Genomic DNA, 20,783 nt, shown 5'->3' with positions numbered 1-20,783 from the left:
CGCCACACAAACCTGTAGGCCTAGTTGACAGCACGTGCAATGCAGTGCAATCACCAATGGACCAAAGGACAAGTACATTACAGTGCACTTGCACTAATGCTGCAGACACTACGTCTCAGACGCTGTGGTAAGTTGCATAGAATAACGGCCTAAAGAAAATGCTGGCATTTCTCATCTTGCAATGCAAGTACAATTGAACATTGTTATAAAGAAGTCATACCTAAAACACAGTGGAATGTCGATGATACAATCACGGCTAATACGAATTTCCGGATGATACGAATTTTTCTGAGGTCCCGGCCGAGCCCCATTACTTTGCAACGTGCTAGAGAACGGTTGTTACGAATCGATTTTCGACCCGCGTCGGTTGATACGAATAAACGCCGCCTCACCGACGGCCGCGAAAGAGAACAGCGCGCAGTCACGCGCGTTTTCTCTTCTGGTGCGGAGGCGCGGACGCGGCGCCGGACAGCGCGGAAGCCGCGACTGGGCGCGAAGAGTTGAAGCGGTGGCGTTTTTGTTGCTTTTGTGCTTTTCTTTTTGTCTCTTGGCTCACTGCAGCGGCCGCGCTTCCCCACGCGCGGCCGCCGCAGCAAGCGAAGGTTCGTGCGGTCTATCGCTTCAACGGAAACTGAGCGGCGTAAGCAGAGCGCATACAAAGGTCAGAGCCGTGTGGAGATCGCTTTCAAGATACGGTGCGCGCGACAACACCGACAGCCGGCACAGGCGCAAAGTACAAGAACGCATTTGTTGGCAGAGTATTAGCACCCCCCCCCCCCCCCCCTCTCTCCCTCCCGCGCTACCTTCCCGCTTTGCTCCTTTCGCGCGCGGAGATTGCGTCGCCAGTCACCCTTGCGCTCAGTTGCAAGATACGCATTTGGCGCCGCCGCACAGCGTCGCCCCCCCCCCCCCCCCTCCCTCCCTCCCATACCCCCACAGCCTTTCGCGCAACGGAAGTCGCGTTTGCTCTCCGCTGTGCGTTCGCTGTCCGTGAAGGCGCGCGTCCCCCGCGCGCTTTCACTCGCACATACGGCGCGCGGTGACGACTTTATCGCCCTTGGACTTGTGCTCCACGTCTCGTGCTACTCCTCGGCATCGCCCTCGTTGATTTCCTCTCCCATCGGTGGGCGCACCTCGTGCTCGCTACCGCCTTTGTCGGCGAGATGTTCCCGCGGAAGCCGCAATTTCGTCTCACGCGGCTGCACTGTAAGCGGTATGCGTATACATGGAGTTCTATGGGAGGGTAAACGGGAGTCGGAAAATGCCGTGTTGTAGCCAGTTCTGCACTATAAACGCTTTTTACGTACGTGTGCCTGAGTGAGTTCACCTCTCGACTCTTTAATTTAGCTAGTTTTAATTGTTTCGATGATACGAATTTCGGCTAATACGAATTTTTTCGTGACCCCGTGAGATTAGTATCATCGAGATTCCACTGTAATACCTTTGTTATAGCTAATATTTGTTATAAACATGTACACTGAAACCTTGTTGATGCTTTCCTGTTATCTGTTCTTGCCTCCAACACTCTGAAGCACCGATCCCATTTAGTTTCCATAGGGTCACGCATATTAGCTTCCCGTTCGTTATGCATATTTTCTTGGCAGAAACTGCAATGGCATGTCACTCACTCGGCATTCTGCGTCAATTACATTCATGTAGACTGTTGCATGCCACCACAGAAAATGGTTACTTCACAGAAGCTGCTGTGCAATGCAGAAGGATAACGACTGCTGTGTTCAGATGGTTGCTGGTTGTCGATATCAACAAGGCTCACGAAGTCAAAAGCCAAGATGAGCTGTACGAAGGCACATGGGGTCATCCCACACATTCGCTCATGCCGTCTCGTGACCTTTGATATATTAGGATTACAAACTGAGCAAGTTGGTACGTCGAGTTCTTTACACTTTGGCGCAGTCGCAGAGGATTAAAACTAGTGTGCATTGAGAAGACTCGCCGAAAGGGAAGATGGACATGCCGGATAGCTACCGTCCAAGTGACAAGAGCGACGCTGACTCGGGCGGGTCTTCTACATCGATCGAGCCGCTCATCGACCTCACCAGCAAGGCAAGCTCACGCGAGTGTCCCTTGACAGAGAGAGGTACGGCTGAATTTTGCACTTTGATGCACCATGACGAGACCTACTGTCAAACACCATCCAATGAGTCACCTTCTGGACAGAATATCATACCTATTATGATTAACTTACAGCAGATGCAGTCAAAGCAGGTTGAGCAACAGTCCCAGCTCTTAAACCTATTGAGCCAGGCGGCATTACACAGAGCCGTTCCAAAGGTGATGCCATAAAGCCGGACCATTTTGATGGTATATCAACGGCTGCCACTGAGTGGATTGGCTTTTATGAATATTCCTGCCATCAAAATCTATGGGATTTGCACGATGACAAGGTAAGAAACCTCAGGCCATTTTTGTCGGGAATTGCGAAAAAGTGGTTCGACATGAGAATCTTAGACCACCTTAGTGACACGGGAATCAATGGAAACAGAGCTTCCTGGCATCGTTTGAAATTAGCCAGTTAGAACGGTGGAACAATGCCATTTTGTTTAGACACAAAGTCGGAAGCCTTCAAGAATACTTTTATGAAAAGCGAAGGCTACTCCTGCTCGCTGACGCAAACCTTCCTGATACATCTATTGTGCCACTGATTATGCTAGGCATGAACAAAGACTGTCAGAAACAGCTGCTGGCCAAATCTCCTAAGACCATCGAGGATCTCTTGCTCGCCCTGAACAACGTTAATGTACACTCCCTTGCGCATGCCAACCGACATCTAACTACGCGGAAGAAAGCCGAAAATGTCGGTCATGTGGACGCCAGCAGCATAGTAACCTGAGAGCAGATGAACGTAGAAGCGAAAGAGAGATCACTTGGGAGTGAAGGGATGGAAAGCCAGGTAAAGTACAAGGACAATGCACCTGTGTCATACAACGACAGAGCTGTTGTATATTTATTGAAGACTAACATTCTTCATGCCGAAATGAAACTTAATGGCAGAGGCACGCACGTGCTAGTGGACACAGGAGCGCCTGTGAGTCTCATAAATGAGGTCCTGGCAGACAAAAGGGAAATCCGACAAGATAAACCAGTGGAGGTGCAAAGTTACGACGGCAGCAGAAGACTCCTGCAGTACTGCACAACAGTGATTGTTAAATACCAGAATCGGACAATCGAGGTTAAGGCTCTTGTAATAAATGACGTGAATTTTTCTTTCATACTGTCAAGGCCAGACATGAGATGCCTCAAGTTAAACATATCTTGGAAAGATGAATTGACTATCGACTCAACTTTAGAAGAAAACTGCTTGGCACAAGAAACTCAGGTTAGGACGGTGAGAAACACAGACGAGATACTCACAACGTATCCCGAGCTCATCTGCGTTGGAGCCTACCCTCCTGCGACTTCTTTCCTGGAAGTTCCATTCAAGCTGAGAGACACAAATGTAGTCCGCAAGAAGCCCTATCTGTAAAATATCATCATCAAGATACTCGAAGACGAAGAGCAAGAGAACGCCTCCTTGGCGCAAGCGCGCGCCACTTCACTTCTTCAATAAACCGTTCATGTTCGAAGCAGTCACCGGTCTCGATCGTTTTAACAATGGTGCCGTGACCAGGATTACTACCTCCCCGCCCACAAGTAGGTGAACCTGCAAAGAAGCAGCAGAGAAGAAAACGGCGGTGGAGCAGCGAATCAACCTGGATAGAGCGACGAGACCGAAGTGAAAACCAAAAGCACCGGAACGGCTGACTGACAAGTAAGAGGTCATTTTACCGCCTATAGCAATGAGCAAAGAAGTAATAACGAAGAAGAGGAAAGCACTTCGCTCCCAGATAACGCAGCTCATCAACTCAGCAGAACAGCAAATTAATGAAGGAGCTAACAGAGAAGAGTTGATCTCCACGCACGCTCAGATTAAGGGAATAAGCGAAAGCCTCAAGAACGCCAACGAACAAATGGAGAAATTTTTAACTGAAGATACTGCCGAAGCTGAATTCGAGAGAATAATAGAGTATGACATGAAAATAACGAAGATCTTGGCCACCATAGAGTTCAGAATGAGAGAGCCTGCACAGGTGGATTTAAATAACGGAACAAGGCAGGCCGCATCAAGTACAGAACAAGAAGCAAAGGAACCAGCAAAAGGGATCCATTTGTTACCAACAGAGTCGCAGAAATAAGAGAGAAGACACTGCAAACGAGCTGGTCGTTCATTCAAGGTGAAGACAATCCGGCAGATCTACTCACACGGGGTATCAGCGCAAAGACGTTAATGAACTCCAAAATGTGGTGGCATGGACCCGAATGGGTTACCTCCGTGGAGCCGGAAAGAGCAAGCGTGATGCGCATGAATATACAGATGGACGATCAACACGAAGATCAACGTCAAACCTGCACAGCATCAACAGAGAATGAACCAATCTTGGAAATCAAAACTTATTCATCATACGGGCGACTTCTAAGAGTAACGGCATGGATATTCAGATTCATAAACAACGCAAGAAAAGAACATCACGAGGGGCCGTTAACAGGAAAAGAGATTATAACTGCAGAGACCTATTGGATACGACAAACACAAGTACTACTCAGGAAGACAAGTGGCGGTGCTAAGTCAAGCACTAAACCCTTTAATATAAATGAACAAGAAGTATACTATGACGACAAAGGACTCGTAAGACAGAAAGGACGCTTGCACTACAGCCAAGAATCAAACCGGCACGTCATCGTACTTCCAAAGGACGAGTATTTCACGGAACTACTGATACGTCACGTTCATAAAATAATATTGCACGGCGGAGTTCAAGCCACGCTAGCGCAACTACGGGCTAAGTTTTGGATATTGCAAGGTCGCCAAGCTGTAAAAAGAGTTTTAAACAAATGCATAGTATGCAAGAGGCATAACACAAGACCAGCCACTCAAACTATGCCTCCACTCCCTGTGGACAGAGTCAACGAATCGGGGCCATTTCAAGTCACAGGAGTTGACTTCACCGGAACACTTTACGCGAAAAGCAAAGACGAGATTGTGAAACAAAACGTAGTAATTTTCACCCGCGCGGTAACGAGAGGAGTACACTTGGAGATGACCAACGACATGTCGACGTCCAGTTTTTTACAAGCTTTCCGGCGATTCACCGCACAACGTGGTATACCTGTCATAATCTACTCAGACAATGCCAGGACCTTTACAAAGGCCGAGAAGGAAATTAACGGAAAGCTTGACGATGTTGGGCACGAACTGGTGAAGGATTACTGCAGTATACGCCAAATACAATGGAAAACAATAGCCGAGTGCGCCCCGTGGTGGGGAGAATTCTACGAACGCCTCATACGGAGCCTAAAGACATCGATGCGAAAAATAATCTCAAGAAAAACAACTTCAGTGGAGGAGCTACGCACAATTGTAGCAGAAGTTGAAGGAGCGCTCAACAATCGACCGTTAACTTACGTGTATGGTGAACCTAATGAGCCCATGCCAATAACTCCTGCAGACATCATAGGCGGTCGCCAACAGCTTCAAGACGGACAAACAAGACTATACAACGGAGACATTGAAGAAGCATGGCGAAGTAGATGCAAACTAGTGAAAGCTTGGTGGAAAAGATGGCATCACGAATATCTCACGGAAATAGGAGCTATTGTCAAAGCCAAGACACGACAAGCGAAACCATTGTCCCAAGGCGATGTGGTTTTAATCGAAGACCGGGGTCCAAGGACATTTTGGAAAATGGGCCGAATTGAAAAAACTTACCCTGGACGCGACGGAGTAACAAGAGCTTGCTTACTTCGGACAGGCAACAAAGAGTTTCTCAGAAGATCCGTGAACAACATCTACCCTCTTGAAGAGTGTTTCAAATAGCCCGCCAAAGACTATCTCTGTGCCAGTTGGGCGGGCGGGAGCTTGTAAAATATCATCATCAAGATACTCGAAGACGAAGAGCAAGAGAACGCCTCCTTGGCGCAAGCGCGCGCCACTTCACTTCTTCAATAAACCGTTCATGTTCGAAGCAGTCACCGGTCTCGATCGTTTTAACACTATCCACTATCTCACGAGAAGAAAATATGGCTTAAAAACGAACTGCAACAAATGCTAGATGCTAACATCATCAGGCCCTCGACATCCCCGTTTGCATCACCTATAACAATTGTGCCTAAGGAGGACGGTACTTTCAGGTTGTGCACGGACTACCAATTGATAAACCGACAGACAGACTTGTTTCCATTTCCTATGCCACGGATCGATGACATAATGAAACTGGAGGATGTGAGTGGTTTTCACGAATCGATCTCTGCAAAGGTTATTGGCAAGTTACTCTACAAGAAAAATACAAGAAGTTTACAGCTTTTGTTACACCTTTCGATGGGTACGAATACAACAGGCTCCCATTTGGCTGGAAGAACTCGAGCGCCTGGTTTCCAAACATTATGAACAATGTTCCATCTGCTTTTACTGAACAATTTTGCAACGTCTACGTGGACGACATAATTGTGTACTCTAAAACAGAGGACCAGCATGCAAAGCATTTATCACAGGTTTTGGAAGCACTGAGCAAAGCCAAGTTGAAGATCAATGTCAGAAAAAGCGAGTTCTTCAAGCGGTCTGTGGTATTTCTGTGCAGAGTGCTTGACGGCCACACGAAAAGCACCAAAGCAGAGTCTGTCGAGAGGATAAAGACATTGCCTCAGCCATACGAATTGCATTTATTGTGAGCTTTTCTAGATCTGTCTGGGCACTTTCGAGCCTTCATACTACACTACGCCACCATGACGAAGTGCTTGACATCTTTTACACAGAAAGGTGCACCGTTTGTTTGGAATGAACATTGAGAACAAACATATCAAGCACTTGTCAACATCATATCTTCAGATCCGGTCTTGATACTTCGAAAAACCTTTCGAGCTCTACACAAACGCATCACTTTATGGAACTGGGGCTGTCCTCTACCAATGGGATGACTCACAGCCATCAGCGCGCCACAACTCAAGGCTATGGGTTATTACTCATACACATTTACGAAAGTGCAAGAAAACTATGCTACTACGGGAAAGGAAGCACTTGCAGTGATAATGGCTGTAAAGTATTTTCAAACGTATCTTGAAGGTCGACAGTTCAAGCTGTTTACGGACAACAAAGCACTTACCTATCTTCTCAATCTCTCGCAACCCAAAGGCAGAATTGCGAGGTGGATCAACGAACTGCAGCAGTTCACACTTGAAGTGACCCACAGACCAGGGAACAAGCTAACAGAAGCTGATGCATTATCGAAGCTGCATATTCTATCAGCAGCAAATACGGAAAAAGTGTGCACCATCGACATCTGGGAGGGAACAGAGGAAATTCGACCACAGGGCGAGAAGTTTTACGTGCCAGAGACATGCCGGCCAAGAATCTCGCGACTTTACCATGACAGCGCCGAATCGGGTGGGCATGACGGATTCTCAAAGACGTTCAGGAAGATAAACCAGCGCTTTACCTGGGAAAGTATGAAAAAAGACGTACACGAATATGTCCGAACTTGCCACCTGTGTCAAATGGCTAAAACCAAATACAAACCTAGAGGAAACTAAATGGTCATTCCCACGTATTCGAGTGTACCCTTTGAAGTTGTCCACCTCGACTTCGCTGAAGTAAAAAAGAAGGGGGAAGGCGTGCAGAGTACGTAGGCTTTCCTTGTCGCCATTGACGAATGTACAAGAATGGCAGCAGCTAAATGTGGAATGGAGGATGCCAACTCCATAATCGCCCTAATGGAACACATGTTCAAGACAACTAAAGTATTAGTCTCTGAGAATGGACCTGCTTTCCGTAGTGAAAAGCTCAGAAGATGGGCCGGACGGAGAGGCATTACTCTAAGGTTTTCGACTCCGTACAATCCGGAAGGCAATGCACTCGCAGAAAGGTTAATTTACGACTTCAAAAAGTATTTGGATTTATACCCTACCTTCCCTGGTGGATGAAAATGTGCCTTGCAAACTGCAGTGACTCACCACAATAACACCTTCACGGAGGGTTGGGCTGCAGTCCATACTTTTCTGCAAATGGAACAAGTCCTTGGCTTCCTGCAGATCATCAGTTAGGAATCACCAGCCACGTTATTCTTCGAGAGACCCCCAAGACAGCCGAACAGCAAATAAAATATAAATTTGGAATGAAGAGAAACTTCGACAATAGGCACTATCGTAAGTTGCCTGTGGTTGAACCTGGAAGTTTCATACTGGTCAAGAAAGGACTGAGCGGCTCCAAGTGCCAATTTAGTGGTCCATACATGGTCACCTTAAAACGGCAAGCCAGCAAGGAATCCTCAAGTCAGTGTACTACGAGACTCTGGCAAAGACGATCGAAGTTAGCTCCATTGGGAACATCATCCCGTACCATCCCAGGAGGAATGGAGTCAGAGGCCCCGGAGAATGTGGAGTGCCGTCAAGACGAAGTCGAAGTGGCGCAAGTCCCGGAGAAGAGTAAGAGAAAGAATAAGTTCAATAAAACGGAGGAACGGCTTTATCCGTCTCCGTTGAGTTCTTTACATTCATCTTGAGGTGAATAACAATGAGTACATGTACCTTACCAGCCAGTGCAGAAATTGCATAGTTAGTATGCATCTGCCTAAGAGTTTCAAGGTGCTCCATCATATCTGCTTTTTCTGATGTTTCATGTGCCTAGATATATATGTTAGCGTTCTTCTTATAAACCTACCATATTTATTTGATTATAAGGTGGGCACGATTATAAGAGGAGAAAATTAAATATGCACACTAATATAAGGCGACATAGAGTAGCCAACGGATTATTCAGACTCGGCAGGGATTGCCTGAAATGCTGAATTACTAACACGGCCAGAATGCAAAATAGGAAAGGGAGCTTCACCACGCAAAGTGCGAGTTATCTACAAATTCTGCCTTTAGGTGTGGCTTCACGGCATAGCGGCACGCGCTGCCATAAAGCCACAGTAAGGAGAAATTCGCAATGCCGTGAAGCCACACCTACAAGAAAAATTCGCGTATAAGGTGGGGGGTGACTTCGAGGTTAAGGATTCTGGGGAAAAACCTCTCCTTATGTTCAAATAATTACGGTAGAATTGCTGTGCACGAATCTTAAGGTGAAAACCTTTGATATGTTGTGCTCTTATTTTGACATGCAAGGCTGTGCGGAAACTGAAAAAAGCGCGGTTATTACTGAAGATTTGACCCAAGTGCCAGACGAAAATTACAAGCTTTATTAAGTGTTGAAGATTAATAAAGTAAGAGCGACTGTTAATCTTGTCCCATATGCTGTTACTCTATATAGCTTCAACATGTACCAACCGGCCCAAGGGTTGCAGTTTTGCAGTTCATTTAGTGAGATGCATGGTTAGGACAATGCATCCAAAAGAAGTGTGAATGTTCAACCTAACCAGCAAGAGTAGCTTCTTGACTCATCGGTAGTGTTGCCGCAAGCATTATCGGATGTTACGTTGTCCTGGATCATACATTCTTTTTCCGTGGTCCTCTAAACACCACATTAAAGGGGGACATGGGTTCTAGAAGAACCATTTTCGTTATTAACTCTGGACACATGAAATTTTCTGCAAATATTTGATCTTGTGTGTTAATTAAAAATGTGCAATTAGTCTTTCTGTAAGTCAACCCAAAACAATTTATAATTTTATTGGTTACAAATTTGGGAGACAAGTTTCAATAAATGTACAGCAGCAAGAGAGCTAAAATTATGTCGGTATGTTACTAATGTTCGCATCTATGTCGCAGGAAATGTCATGAAATTCTGAAGTTGAAACATTGCAAGTGTGAATTTTTGTAGGCGATTTCTACAAGATGTTGCCGTGTCCTAAGCAGTTCTGCACTCTATGACTCTCTGACATTCAAGCAAAGAAAAAAATAATAAAAATATAAAAAGAAAGAATGGATGAGTAGCAGATAGGCGGTGCCGCTCCCAATAATTATTTTAGTCCCACTTAATAGAGTTCTACTGCATTCATCACAGGTGTATACTGGCAAGATTTTTTAGATCTACTTCATTATACCAGGAGTGGTATTCTGTAAGAGTCCACCTAGTGGACAGTTCATTTCAGCCGCTGCTGATGGGCTGGAGCTGCACGAGTGAGGAGGAGACGGGTGTCCCCAGCCAGTCCCTTTCTCGCTCGTACAGCTGCAGCTAATCAGCGACAGCCAAAATGGAGAGCCCACTAGGTGGACTCTTACAGAATACCACCCCAGGTGTCTTTTATAGATCATACAGGATTTAAAAATATTGCCTGTGGCACATATCATAATTCTAGGCATTGAGCTGAAATTACTTGCATAAAAAATCTAAATGCATAATTCACTAATTAACAATAATTAGCTGATTATCTTTTAAAATTACTACTTTACAGAACATATTGCAATTTACTAAATGTAGCTGGTGAATTTGCAAGGCCATACACTTGGAAGGAATTTTCAGGATGACACCAGTTTAGAGACATTATTTCTCGAATCAAAGCATGGCAAAAAATCAACATGATTCGCCCAATTCCTAGTTCACAACTGCAGTTCACTGTAACAAGCAACTGCTTCAAGCCACACAACACCTTGGCTTATGCACTGTAACAATCTTTGCGTAAATTACTGTGTAAATCTCAGTGTACCTCTTGAACCAGGTAATCAGCTGGCCACATCGCCAGCAATAACATCACCTGTTTCCACAGAATTGTTTCAGATGGAATAAGGACGTTGGTGTGAATGGCCACTATGGGTGCAATTGTCACAAAAGTGAGTGAGTGCAGCAAGAGTTGCCACATGATATGTGAGCCATGCAGGCACCACTTTATTACATTAACTTGAGTAAACACGCTGTACACATACACACACACACAAAACAGACATCCCCTTCCAGAAAAGCATTATTTTTTCGTCTGCCGCTTCCTAGACTCTGCCATCTGAGTAAGCCGCTTATCCAGTGCCTTCTGTACTTGTACCCTCTTCTCTGGCTTGACATGGCTAGGTGCCACAGTGCCACCCTTTGAGCGATGCCAAGCTATTCGAGCCTGTTTGCAAGCTTCCTCACCGCATCCATGCACTTCTGGCAACGCGTGCTTGAAACAGAAACCACGTCTGCAAAAAGGGCACGGTCCGCCTATGCCTGCGAGTGCAGTGTGTAGCTTTTCACTACATTTCACGAAAGCACACGTCGTGTCCGACTTCATCACTTTTTCAATTAGCTCGTCAAAGTCTTCTTCTTCCTTGGCGTCACCCGCAGGAGGCTTTGCTGGTTGTTTCTTTTTTTTCTGCTGCTGCATTTTGGTCTCCTGCACTTTCGGACGTGGTGACGCGGTTGGCTCGTCGGCTGCTGAACTTGCACCACATGGCCCTTCTGCTATAATGGTTGTGGGTTTCAAGGTGGCGGCTTCTGTCGGTTCCGTGTCACCTTCCAGAACTGCCCCGCCGAACTTCTTCCTCTCGTCTCGAGGACAAGGTGCGCAAGACGCCACTCCCTGTGGAGCACGCTTTCTTAGTACAATGTGTCGTTTGTCGCCATCGCCCTCGCTGACGTGGATTAGGCCGAGTTTTTCAGCAAGCTGAAACAGAAATGTGAGTTGCCGGGTTCAAATTATAACTGCTGCTTTTACAAAGCAAGCAATGGGGACATATCGAAATCTGTTTGATGCCAGGTGCTTGTCTAGGGGATACTGACATTCGTAAACTGGTAGAATGACCAGGGTTTCGAAACTTGCAACACAGATTAGAATGGAAAGTTGGGTGGGTTGCTACAAATTCATTTATTTGTAGCACACAGCACACGCAAGAAACGCGAGCATAAAAGGAAGGAACACACAAACAGAAGCACAGACTTGCAACTCATTTTCTATTTCACGGAAATCGTGAACGTGAAGGAATAAATAGGCAAAATAAAAAAAATCGAGTAGGCTGTATTAAGGACGCAGCTGCAGTGGGGTATGTGGAATGTCTTGTGCATGCTGCAGAAGGTGTACGGGCACTAGGGTAAAGAAGTAACATTGCCGAATACACAAGTTGCATTTATTAACGCATTAGAAAGCTTACATGCTCAACTTATGATACAGCTAGTGGGGATCCTACAATATAATCTTGCAAACGCTCTGGCTACCTATTCGCATTGGGCCCGCCATGGTAAAAGGTGGTGGGCACAAATTGGCATCCCTTTGTTTTGTTGACTTAAGTCTCTTCACACCACTTCTGGACCCTGCGTGTCTAACATGGGGGTGCCACAGCCGAGCAAGTGATAATATTTCTGCACAAAATTGCCCACTTGTAGGCCTTATAACTCCTAATGAGCACAGGTTTGAGTGTGATGTGTTATACCTACTATGGCTAAGTGAGCTCTGTCAAATGCTACCACTCCTGCTCGTATCTACAAGAGTACAGCTGAGCTCTATGCCTCTCTGGATTCCACATAGAACGACAATGGCACCATGTGTTCATGCGACGCATGCATCATGAAGTAATGTCTTCTTTCTTCTACAAAACAATACCAAAGTAAGGTGCGTGGCTAGTAGGGTTGCAAAGATTTAAGCAATAATATTATAACTTGCTTTTTGTTACCCGTGCTTTTTAGCAAGCAGCCCCCTATGCTGACCAAACTGAAAGACATTTCATGTCAAGTTGCGAGTTGGCACTCGTGTATTCCTTCCTTTTGTGCTCTCGTCGCTTGCGCATGCTCAATTCGACAAGATAACTGTAACACTTGCTTGAAACTTCAGGACACAGCTCAAACAGACTACTGCAAAGCTGGGGTGACGTGACGTAGCAAGTGTCCATTGCATCTTCTGACCCCTCTCATGCATTGTAAATGTACTTTCTTGTGATGTAACTCAAGACCTTTTATATGGTGAGCAGATGACCGCTGAAAGCAATTTACAGGGCAGTTTGTGCCTTTACCAGCTTGCAATGCACCTATTTGGTACAGTAGACCTCCGTTAATACAATCTTTCAGTTAATTCGATCCAGGCCAAAGGTCCCGGCCAGCGCCCATGCATTTTTATGGGCCCAAACTTTCGTTATTTCGATACTAAAATTGGCCTTCGCCGGATAAATCGAACTTGAGCGGTGAGCACGTATATGCCTAACTCCTATAATCACCCCGATAGAGACCCCTCTAGTGGCAGTATCAGTGTTGGCGGAGTTGGGGGATAGTGAATCTGTTGAGCCTTCGTCATCTCTCGGCAAAAACGCCTATTTTTGGCCTGACCTAGGCAGACTTTCAAGCAATAACCATAAATCCCAATGTTTGATTGCAGTATTTACCCAATTCTATCGGGCCACTTTATCTTTTATGAAATTGGGCCAAAAATTGCCTGCACGGTGCAGTTTAGCACTAAACCAAAACTGCCTTCGCAGCATTCGCATGCTTTGCTGCTTAATACGAGTTTACTACGGTGAAGCTGACTTTTAAAAAAATGCTGTGGCAAAGCTGACTTTATAAAACCGGCCGCCAATGTGCAACAATATTTCTTGCTAAAAATTCGGGTGCACGTTAGATTTTGCTTTGTTTAGGAGCTTTGATGTCATTTATAAATTGGTTTACTAGTCATTTCTACAATAGTTTACTACTTTGGACACATAGAAAGTGGGCGCACGCTTGATTCAGGCAGTTACTGCCAAATAAATCAGAGGTATGTTTTGCTGTTTTTTTCTGCATGTTGTTTAATTCGACTCGCCAGATAATTCAATCAGTTTTGTTAGTCTCGTCAGGGTCGAATTAACGGAAGTCGACTGTACTCGAAATTTCTGGTTGCCACTATCCGACCTGTTGGTACCACACCTGATTTGGCTCGAACCTTACCACCAAGTTTCAGACAGTACCACTATGAATAAAAGGCAACTTAGCATATTTAAAGCAGCCTACAACAGTCAAAGTAAGCTAAAATGATAAGGCGATTTTTGTACAGTCGCACCAGGAAATGTCAGTCGAAAAACAAGGAAAGGGCTAATATGCAATTAAACACTGAGGGGTCCAAGGCGCACAGGCTTTTGAGAAATGAGGGATGATCGCATGTGGTTAGGTGACCTTTGGCATAAAGAAACATTTTAAAGTTGGCTGTGGTGTTGACGCCACTGAAGGTGGTAGCTGGAACATGAAGGGACTGGGTATTGGTTACTTCATCTGACAGTTCTTTATGAATTCACTGACCTGGTACATCTTTGGAAAGAATTCACACGCTTTCAAAGACTGCCTATGCACATTTGAAACATACACTTGCCTCAGAAGCATTAGTCATTCCAGGTGACTTGGTGACTGCAGACAACTTATACCGCGTGCCCGCAGGTGAGGCACATAAGACAAGGCTCATGCATAAACTTGGCACCCCAAATCAGACGTGGCAAAAAAAAGTAGAAAAAGAAACAAACTCAAGAAAATTGCATGTATGGTTTTCGAAGAAACAAAGGAGTGTTGTAAAGCCAATAATAGGAGAACTGCTTAGCAACGATAAACCACAAACCAGATGTGAGTTCTGCTCTCATGTGTGGCAAACTGTATTTCATTTGCCTTTTCCTTATTATTTCTAGATTTCAAATTTAACAACAATTAGCATCCCCTATGCTTTCCCTGGCTTGATGTAGTTGTGACTAACAACAAGAACTAAGCACCTTGGTTCCCCTTATTCTTCCATCTCATTGCAATACCAACGATGCAGAATTACGCCCACCTCATGGACTATGCGTCTCTCGTAGGCACTCAGGGAGCTTGGGAGTGACTGCTGCTTGTCCGTAGAGTCAGCAAAGCCCTGGACCACAGCTTCCCACGGAGACGGCTCGGTTGTTGCCCTATGAGGTGTCACACTTACAATTAGTACAACATACTTGGCACAGCAACATTAAACTGAATCTTATTTTGACCTAGCTGGTCGTTCCTTACAAAGGGGAACAAATGGTGCAAAACGATAAAGATCAAAAGATCACACAAGAAAAACAAACACATGCGAAGGAAAACAGGAGAAAGGAAGATTAAAAAAGAAATGGCATATATGAATCATTGCCACGCAGCACTAAAAATGATGCAATGAATGTAAATCAAGACAGTCATCTAAAAACAACAATTCCTTCTCAAGTAATTGCATGATGAGGCACATAATTGCATGGTCCACTTAAAAGCAAATGTTTTCCGTGAATAAAGTTCTGTTGGTAGTTGGCGTACGTCCTGCCAATTGTATTGTGAAAAGCAGCACAATTTGAAGACGAATGGACAGAAGAAACACAAGGACGAGCGCCGACTCGCAACTGACACTTTATTGAAAACACGTGAACATATATACTTACATATGTTATAAAAAAAAACACACTATAAAACCAACAAAAACAAACAGCATCGCTACAATGAACCATTGTCAACAAATGTGTAGAGCAAAGACATATCACCACGGGACACCAAAGAAACTCGTACTGTTGGAGTTCCACCATGAGTCTGGCTCCTGGTGGGACTTAGCAGTCATATTTAGATATAGCAAACACGGATATAACGAATTATCAGATATAACAAAGTAAATACAAAGTGTTTCTCACCAATATCAGTATGTAGCAAATATATGCTTATAACGAATTTCGGTTATAACGAAGGTATTTTTGTGTGAGGTTTGACTTATATAGTGAAAAAGTATTATAGTGGTTTGACTTCATGATAGAAGAAAAAAAAAAACTCTACTACATGCACAGAACAGACTCCTTGAAGTTGCTCTACAAACCCACTGATTACCGTGTGTATGCGCAGAAAAAAAAAAGGAAAAAAAGAAAAACACACACAGTAGACTGCAACTATTAATCCCACCCTGAACTCACTCGCTGCGACAGCAGTGTTCTCTCATGATTGGTACTAACATTTTGTTTGCTTGTTTGATTTATTGTTCCTTAAGGTAATTGCTCACCCACTATGGGGGAATTGAACGGCCAAGGAGGCAGCAGTTATTGGGCGTCAGCATGGAAAACTGGGCAATCAATTGCCACTAACATGTAGAAAAACAGGCACAAGCCAAAGCAAAAGATGTGTGAACATCAGTTTGCAAGAGCGTTCACTTTCTGCCTCCAACCCTTCCCATCTCGCTGCACATTGCCGAATGTGCAGGTGCACTGCCCCATTTTTTGTGACATTGCTATTTTGTCCATTCATGGTCAGCAGCTGTCCCGTGAGGTCATTGAAGCATTTCATGTTAGAAGAAAAGGCAACAAGTGTGTTTTCACGTGTCTACGAATCTCAGTGATAAAGAACTTAGCTATCTTGCTTGCTAGCATGTGCACATTTCCATGAGTTTTAACACTTATGTTTGCAGCGCAGTTGCAATCACGATTCTTTCCTAATTTTCACCTGACCATTTTTTTTATATGCTAACGGATTTTCCTAATAAATATAACTTGCGAGTTCAGCGAATGTCCTGTTGATACCTTCTTCAATCCTTGTACCAGCAGCACTAACGCCATACAATGAGTTGTAGAATACCTGGCAACTCTTCCGAATTTTTGTAAACTTTAAGAATTTGGGATAATTTTACAGTTTTACGAATGTTGCGTGAAGTTTTATGAAAAATGCTGTTCGCAAAAAAGATTCGATCATCGGTCTCTGTACGTCACGTTAGAAGTTTTTCGGTGGTGAAACGGTGCAAGAGGGGCGATTTCTCCGTAAAAGTCGATATAGACAAGTTGCTGAAACATGCGAAATCTGCAACAGCAATGTTGCTTAAAGATTTACTGTGATAAAAAACAATGCGCTGGTTGTCAGTCTCAGCTGTTTCAACTTTGCTGCTGCGGCTGCTGCTTTAGTGCTGCATCTAAAGCTAAACCACTGCTAATAAAGTGTGTATCCCACAAAAGGCAAGTTTGAAATATATACCTCTCCTCTCGTCCTTCATCTAAAAAACATTTGGCACATCTTTTTGTGTAGCAATGGAAATGTGGAGGTAGTGGGTGAACGGAGTTATTTGAGGAAAAAGCAGACCAGCGAAAATAACATGGTGTGGTCTAAGGGAATGCTGCTGTTGCAGTAAATGAATTCAGAGCTGAAGGAATCGCTGAAGTCTGCTGTCTGACAAAACTTACTCCGTTGTCCTCTGAGAACGTAGAGCGCCATTTTGCTTTGAGGCCTGCCTTGGCTTCATGCCCTGAGCACTCTGGGCATTCTGTGCTGGCTGCTGCCGTGACTTGGACTTGGACTTGCTGGCCGGCTTGTTCACCTCCGTTGTCCGTAAGCTGGATGGCCTTAGTGTGGATGAACACAGTTCGAGGTCTGCAAAAAAATTATTTATTGATTTATTTATTGATTGATTCGTTGATTGGGCTTAACATCCAAATCAACTCAAGGAGGGTGGGATTCTGCAAAGAAAAGCTGTAAGATAATTTTGACCACCCAGAATATTTTAACCCCCTCCCATGCTACGCAATTATCCAGAATTCTGACCAAGAATGTAAAACTTATTTATTACAATATTTTTTTAGAAAAAGCACTGCAGACAATGTTTTAAATGTTTAGTTATTCAAAATGTGAATTAATATTTTCAAAACTGAAGCTTAACCGCACTATACCATATTAGTACTGTGGTATGCAAAGTAAGGGTGTGCGAATACTCTAATATTTAATTTCAAATTGAATAGCAAACGTTTCAATAATTCTATTACCAAATCGAATATCTAATATTCGATGTCTCGAATATTCGATTTTTCGAATATCGATACCATCTGTGAATGACTGAGCCGTGGTCGGTGCCTTGACGTGCCCATTGTTCCCACGGTGCACGATCGGTACAAGGTTCATCCAGGTCGGCGATACCAATTGAAACGATTAACTCAATGCGGACAGAGGGAACTACAACAGCAGGACATGTGAAAAGCATGAGCGCATGTGCGAAGATCGGTCTCATTAGCCACCGGAAGGCACACTGATTGCATTGAATACCTGAGTTCATTGTTCACGCACGCAGATTCGCGCAGTTGGGACCTCGCTACCCACACGCGAGCACACAGATGAACTTGACACAGACGAACTTGGCACGTCGCGCGAACTTGCAATTGAACTTCCGATTTGAGAACTCTTTACCGTCGGCGCCAACCGTGGTCGACGCGTGCGGTGTCGATGACCACGCCAAGCGGTGCCGAGGATGTGATGCGCATTAACTGCTTTTGTCTGTTGCGCAGATTGGCCTTATAACAAGCTCACGATAACCCACAGAAACCACCTGCCATAAAGATGCAAAAACACTCTTGCTTTTTGGAAGAAAAAGGGAAAGTAATACTTTCTAAGCAATAGAAGATTGCCATTAAGCACCGTATGGCCTGCTATTACCCCTTTGACTTTAACGGCAACAGTGACATGGCTCCAATGCTTTGTAACCGTCATCACCATCATCAGCCTATATTTATGTCCACCGCAGGACGAAGGCCTCTCCCTGTGATCTCCAATTACCCCTGTCTTGCGCTAGCTGATTCCAACCATAAAAAAAAAAAAAAAAAATGTGGGTAGCTTGCACTAGTGGTGCAAGGCTGGAGTAAACAGCGGAGCTGGTGATCGATCTAGCTTCTTCCAGGTTTTACTTGGCTTGGCTAAGTTTTTCTGGGAAATGCTAAGTGCTGCTAGGCACGGTATTCTGAATCAGCTCGACCGCGCGACGCACTTCAAGATGAGCGGCTTCTTCTTCGGTAGTGTCCGGATCTTCTTTGGTAGTCCCATGTTAAGGCTACATGTACTTGCCACAGAGTCAACGAGAGTTCTGCTGTCGCAGCGGCTCCGAGCTTTATCTTCCCGGTGACGTCATGGCCAAGCTGCACCTCCGCACTTGCCAGGGCATGGCTGGTCAAAACCTGCCGAGCTGCTGCCAGAGCGCCGGCTGCAGTCACGGACACCGCGCGCGTTCGGCGCGAACGCGGGGAAATGCGGATGGCGTCGGCAGCAGCTCTGCGCATTGCCTCGTTGGTGCTGTTACAATTTCTTTCTCTCTCTCTCTCGCTCTTATTTTCTCTTTCTCTCTCCCGAGCATAGCCGTACGCCATGCGCATGCTCTCCGTCCCTCTCCTTAACGTTTCATGTCAAGGCAACATGTGCACGGGACGGAGAGGAGGCGAAGCACATGCCGCTCCGCAAGGTGGTTGCTAGGCAACCTGCCGTGACGTCATCGTCAGGCGCAGTTTTTTGTTCACACTACACGACCTAACCAAGAGCTTAAACAGCTCCGCTGTTAAAAGCATAAAACATAACCATAAAACATTGATTTAGTCAGACACTGCTACCAGAATGAACAGTGTGCAACAAGCTTTTGCTATAATCTGGCACAGAAACTTTTGCTGTTTAAATTACCGTATTTATTCAATTATAAGGCGGTCATGAATATAAGGCGAGGGTGCAATTCGATGACCCAGGAAAAAAAACTTAGTATGCACACCAATAGAAGGCAATACAGAATAGGCGACGGATTATCGGGACTTGGCGGGGATCGCCTGAAATATTGAATTAATAACACAGCCAAAATGCAAAATGTCGACCATGAAATGGGGAAGGGGGGGGGAAGCTTCAACACACGGAGTGCGGGTTATATGCGAATTTTGCCTTTAGTGCGGCTTCACGGCAGCGCGCATTTCTCTTTATAGTGTGGCTTGACGGCACCACCGTGTGCGTTGCCGTAAAGTCACACTGTAAAGTGAAATTCACGCTGCCGTGAAGCCACACATAAAATCAAAATTCGGATATAAGGCGGGGGGTGGGGTAAAAATTTTGGGAAAAAAACCCCGCCTTATATTCGAGTAAATACAATAATGAAATTCTGGGGTTTTACATGCCAACACCACAATCTAATTATGAGGCACGCCTTAGTAGAGAACTCCGGATTCATTTTGACCACCTGGGATTCTTTATTGTGCACCCAATGTATGGTACACGAAAGTCTTTCCATGCAAGTGCTTGCTTAATTAATGGCAGAGATAAAAAGGTGAAATTCCAGCTCAACCACAGCAATTTGCTATCATACAGACAAAAGTTTGAAACTAGCTTCTGCGACAACTATAGCATCAAAGCGTGCACTTACCAGACGTGTACTCCCGCGCACTTCGTACTTCCCCTTCATCGCCAATGTAGTCAACGAGCGACTTGAGAAAGTCGTGCCTCGACATGGTGGTGCTGTCACACACCACGGCCAGGTGGCGCCGGGCCCTCGTCACCGCCACATTGATCCTCCGATCCTCAGCGAGGAAGCCAACAGTTCCTGAGACACAGCAACTTCATTTGTGAACATTTTCTAAAACACAGAAGCCACGAAAAAAGAAAATCTGTCCCAGTCCTAGGCTGGTCAAATGTAAGGATTGCCTCTGCTCGATCATACTCCTTATCATCCGCCATTCACAGCTGGTCGATTTTGATAACATGAGTGGAATGCCACTTGGACCACTGATGAAGCACAAAAATGAGTAGCTTTAAAACAGAACCATGAAATTATCCGATCCCTGTATGCAGTGGACCCTAAACCAACTCCGACATTCTACAATGTTCCTTCTCCACTCGACACTCCACCTCGTCTCTAGAAAGTGGATGGCAGCACTGCTCCTCGACAGAAGTGATCACTGCGCTTCGTTGATCGTCCACGGCGAGTGGCTTTGGGGGCCCACGGCAAAACCACAATAGAGGCAGTGCAAGGTGACATGGGTTGGACCTCTTTTGAAGTCAGAGAAGTGCAGAGCAAGACTACCGTATTTACTCGATTCTAACGCGCCCTCAATTGTAACGCACACCCGTTTTCCGTGAACAAAAAAAAAAAATAAAAATTCCTTTACAGTACCGCGCACCTCATGCT

The 20,783-nt window shown here is 45.1% G+C and overlaps 1 protein-coding gene across 1 annotated transcript in view; it reads right to left on the bottom strand.

Annotated features, from left to right (window-relative positions):
- Window positions 1-10,778: 10,778 nt before the first annotated feature.
- The window catches only part of LOC119433735 (DNA-binding protein SMUBP-2), a 64,472-nt gene continuing 54,467 nt past the window's right edge, over window positions 10,779-20,783 (bottom strand). The window contains exons 14-17 of the mRNA XM_037700994.2: window positions 20,022-20,198; window positions 17,050-17,236; window positions 14,673-14,790; window positions 10,779-11,564 (exon numbers count right to left, since the gene is read on the bottom strand). Coding sequence (XP_037556922.1) covers window positions 10,890-11,564; window positions 14,673-14,790; window positions 17,050-17,236; window positions 20,022-20,198 — 1,157 coding nt within the window. The 3' untranslated portion in view covers window positions 10,779-10,889. The remainder of the gene's footprint in view (window positions 11,565-14,672; window positions 14,791-17,049; window positions 17,237-20,021; window positions 20,199-20,783) is intronic.

This window comes from Dermacentor silvarum, chromosome 11 (assembly GCF_013339745.2).
Source record: "Dermacentor silvarum isolate Dsil-2018 chromosome 11, BIME_Dsil_1.4, whole genome shotgun sequence".
NCBI lineage: Eukaryota > Metazoa > Arthropoda > Arachnida > Ixodida > Ixodidae > Dermacentor > Dermacentor silvarum.
Note: the sequence above shows the minus strand (reverse complement) of the source record. Positions and strands in the feature narration are given on the sequence as shown.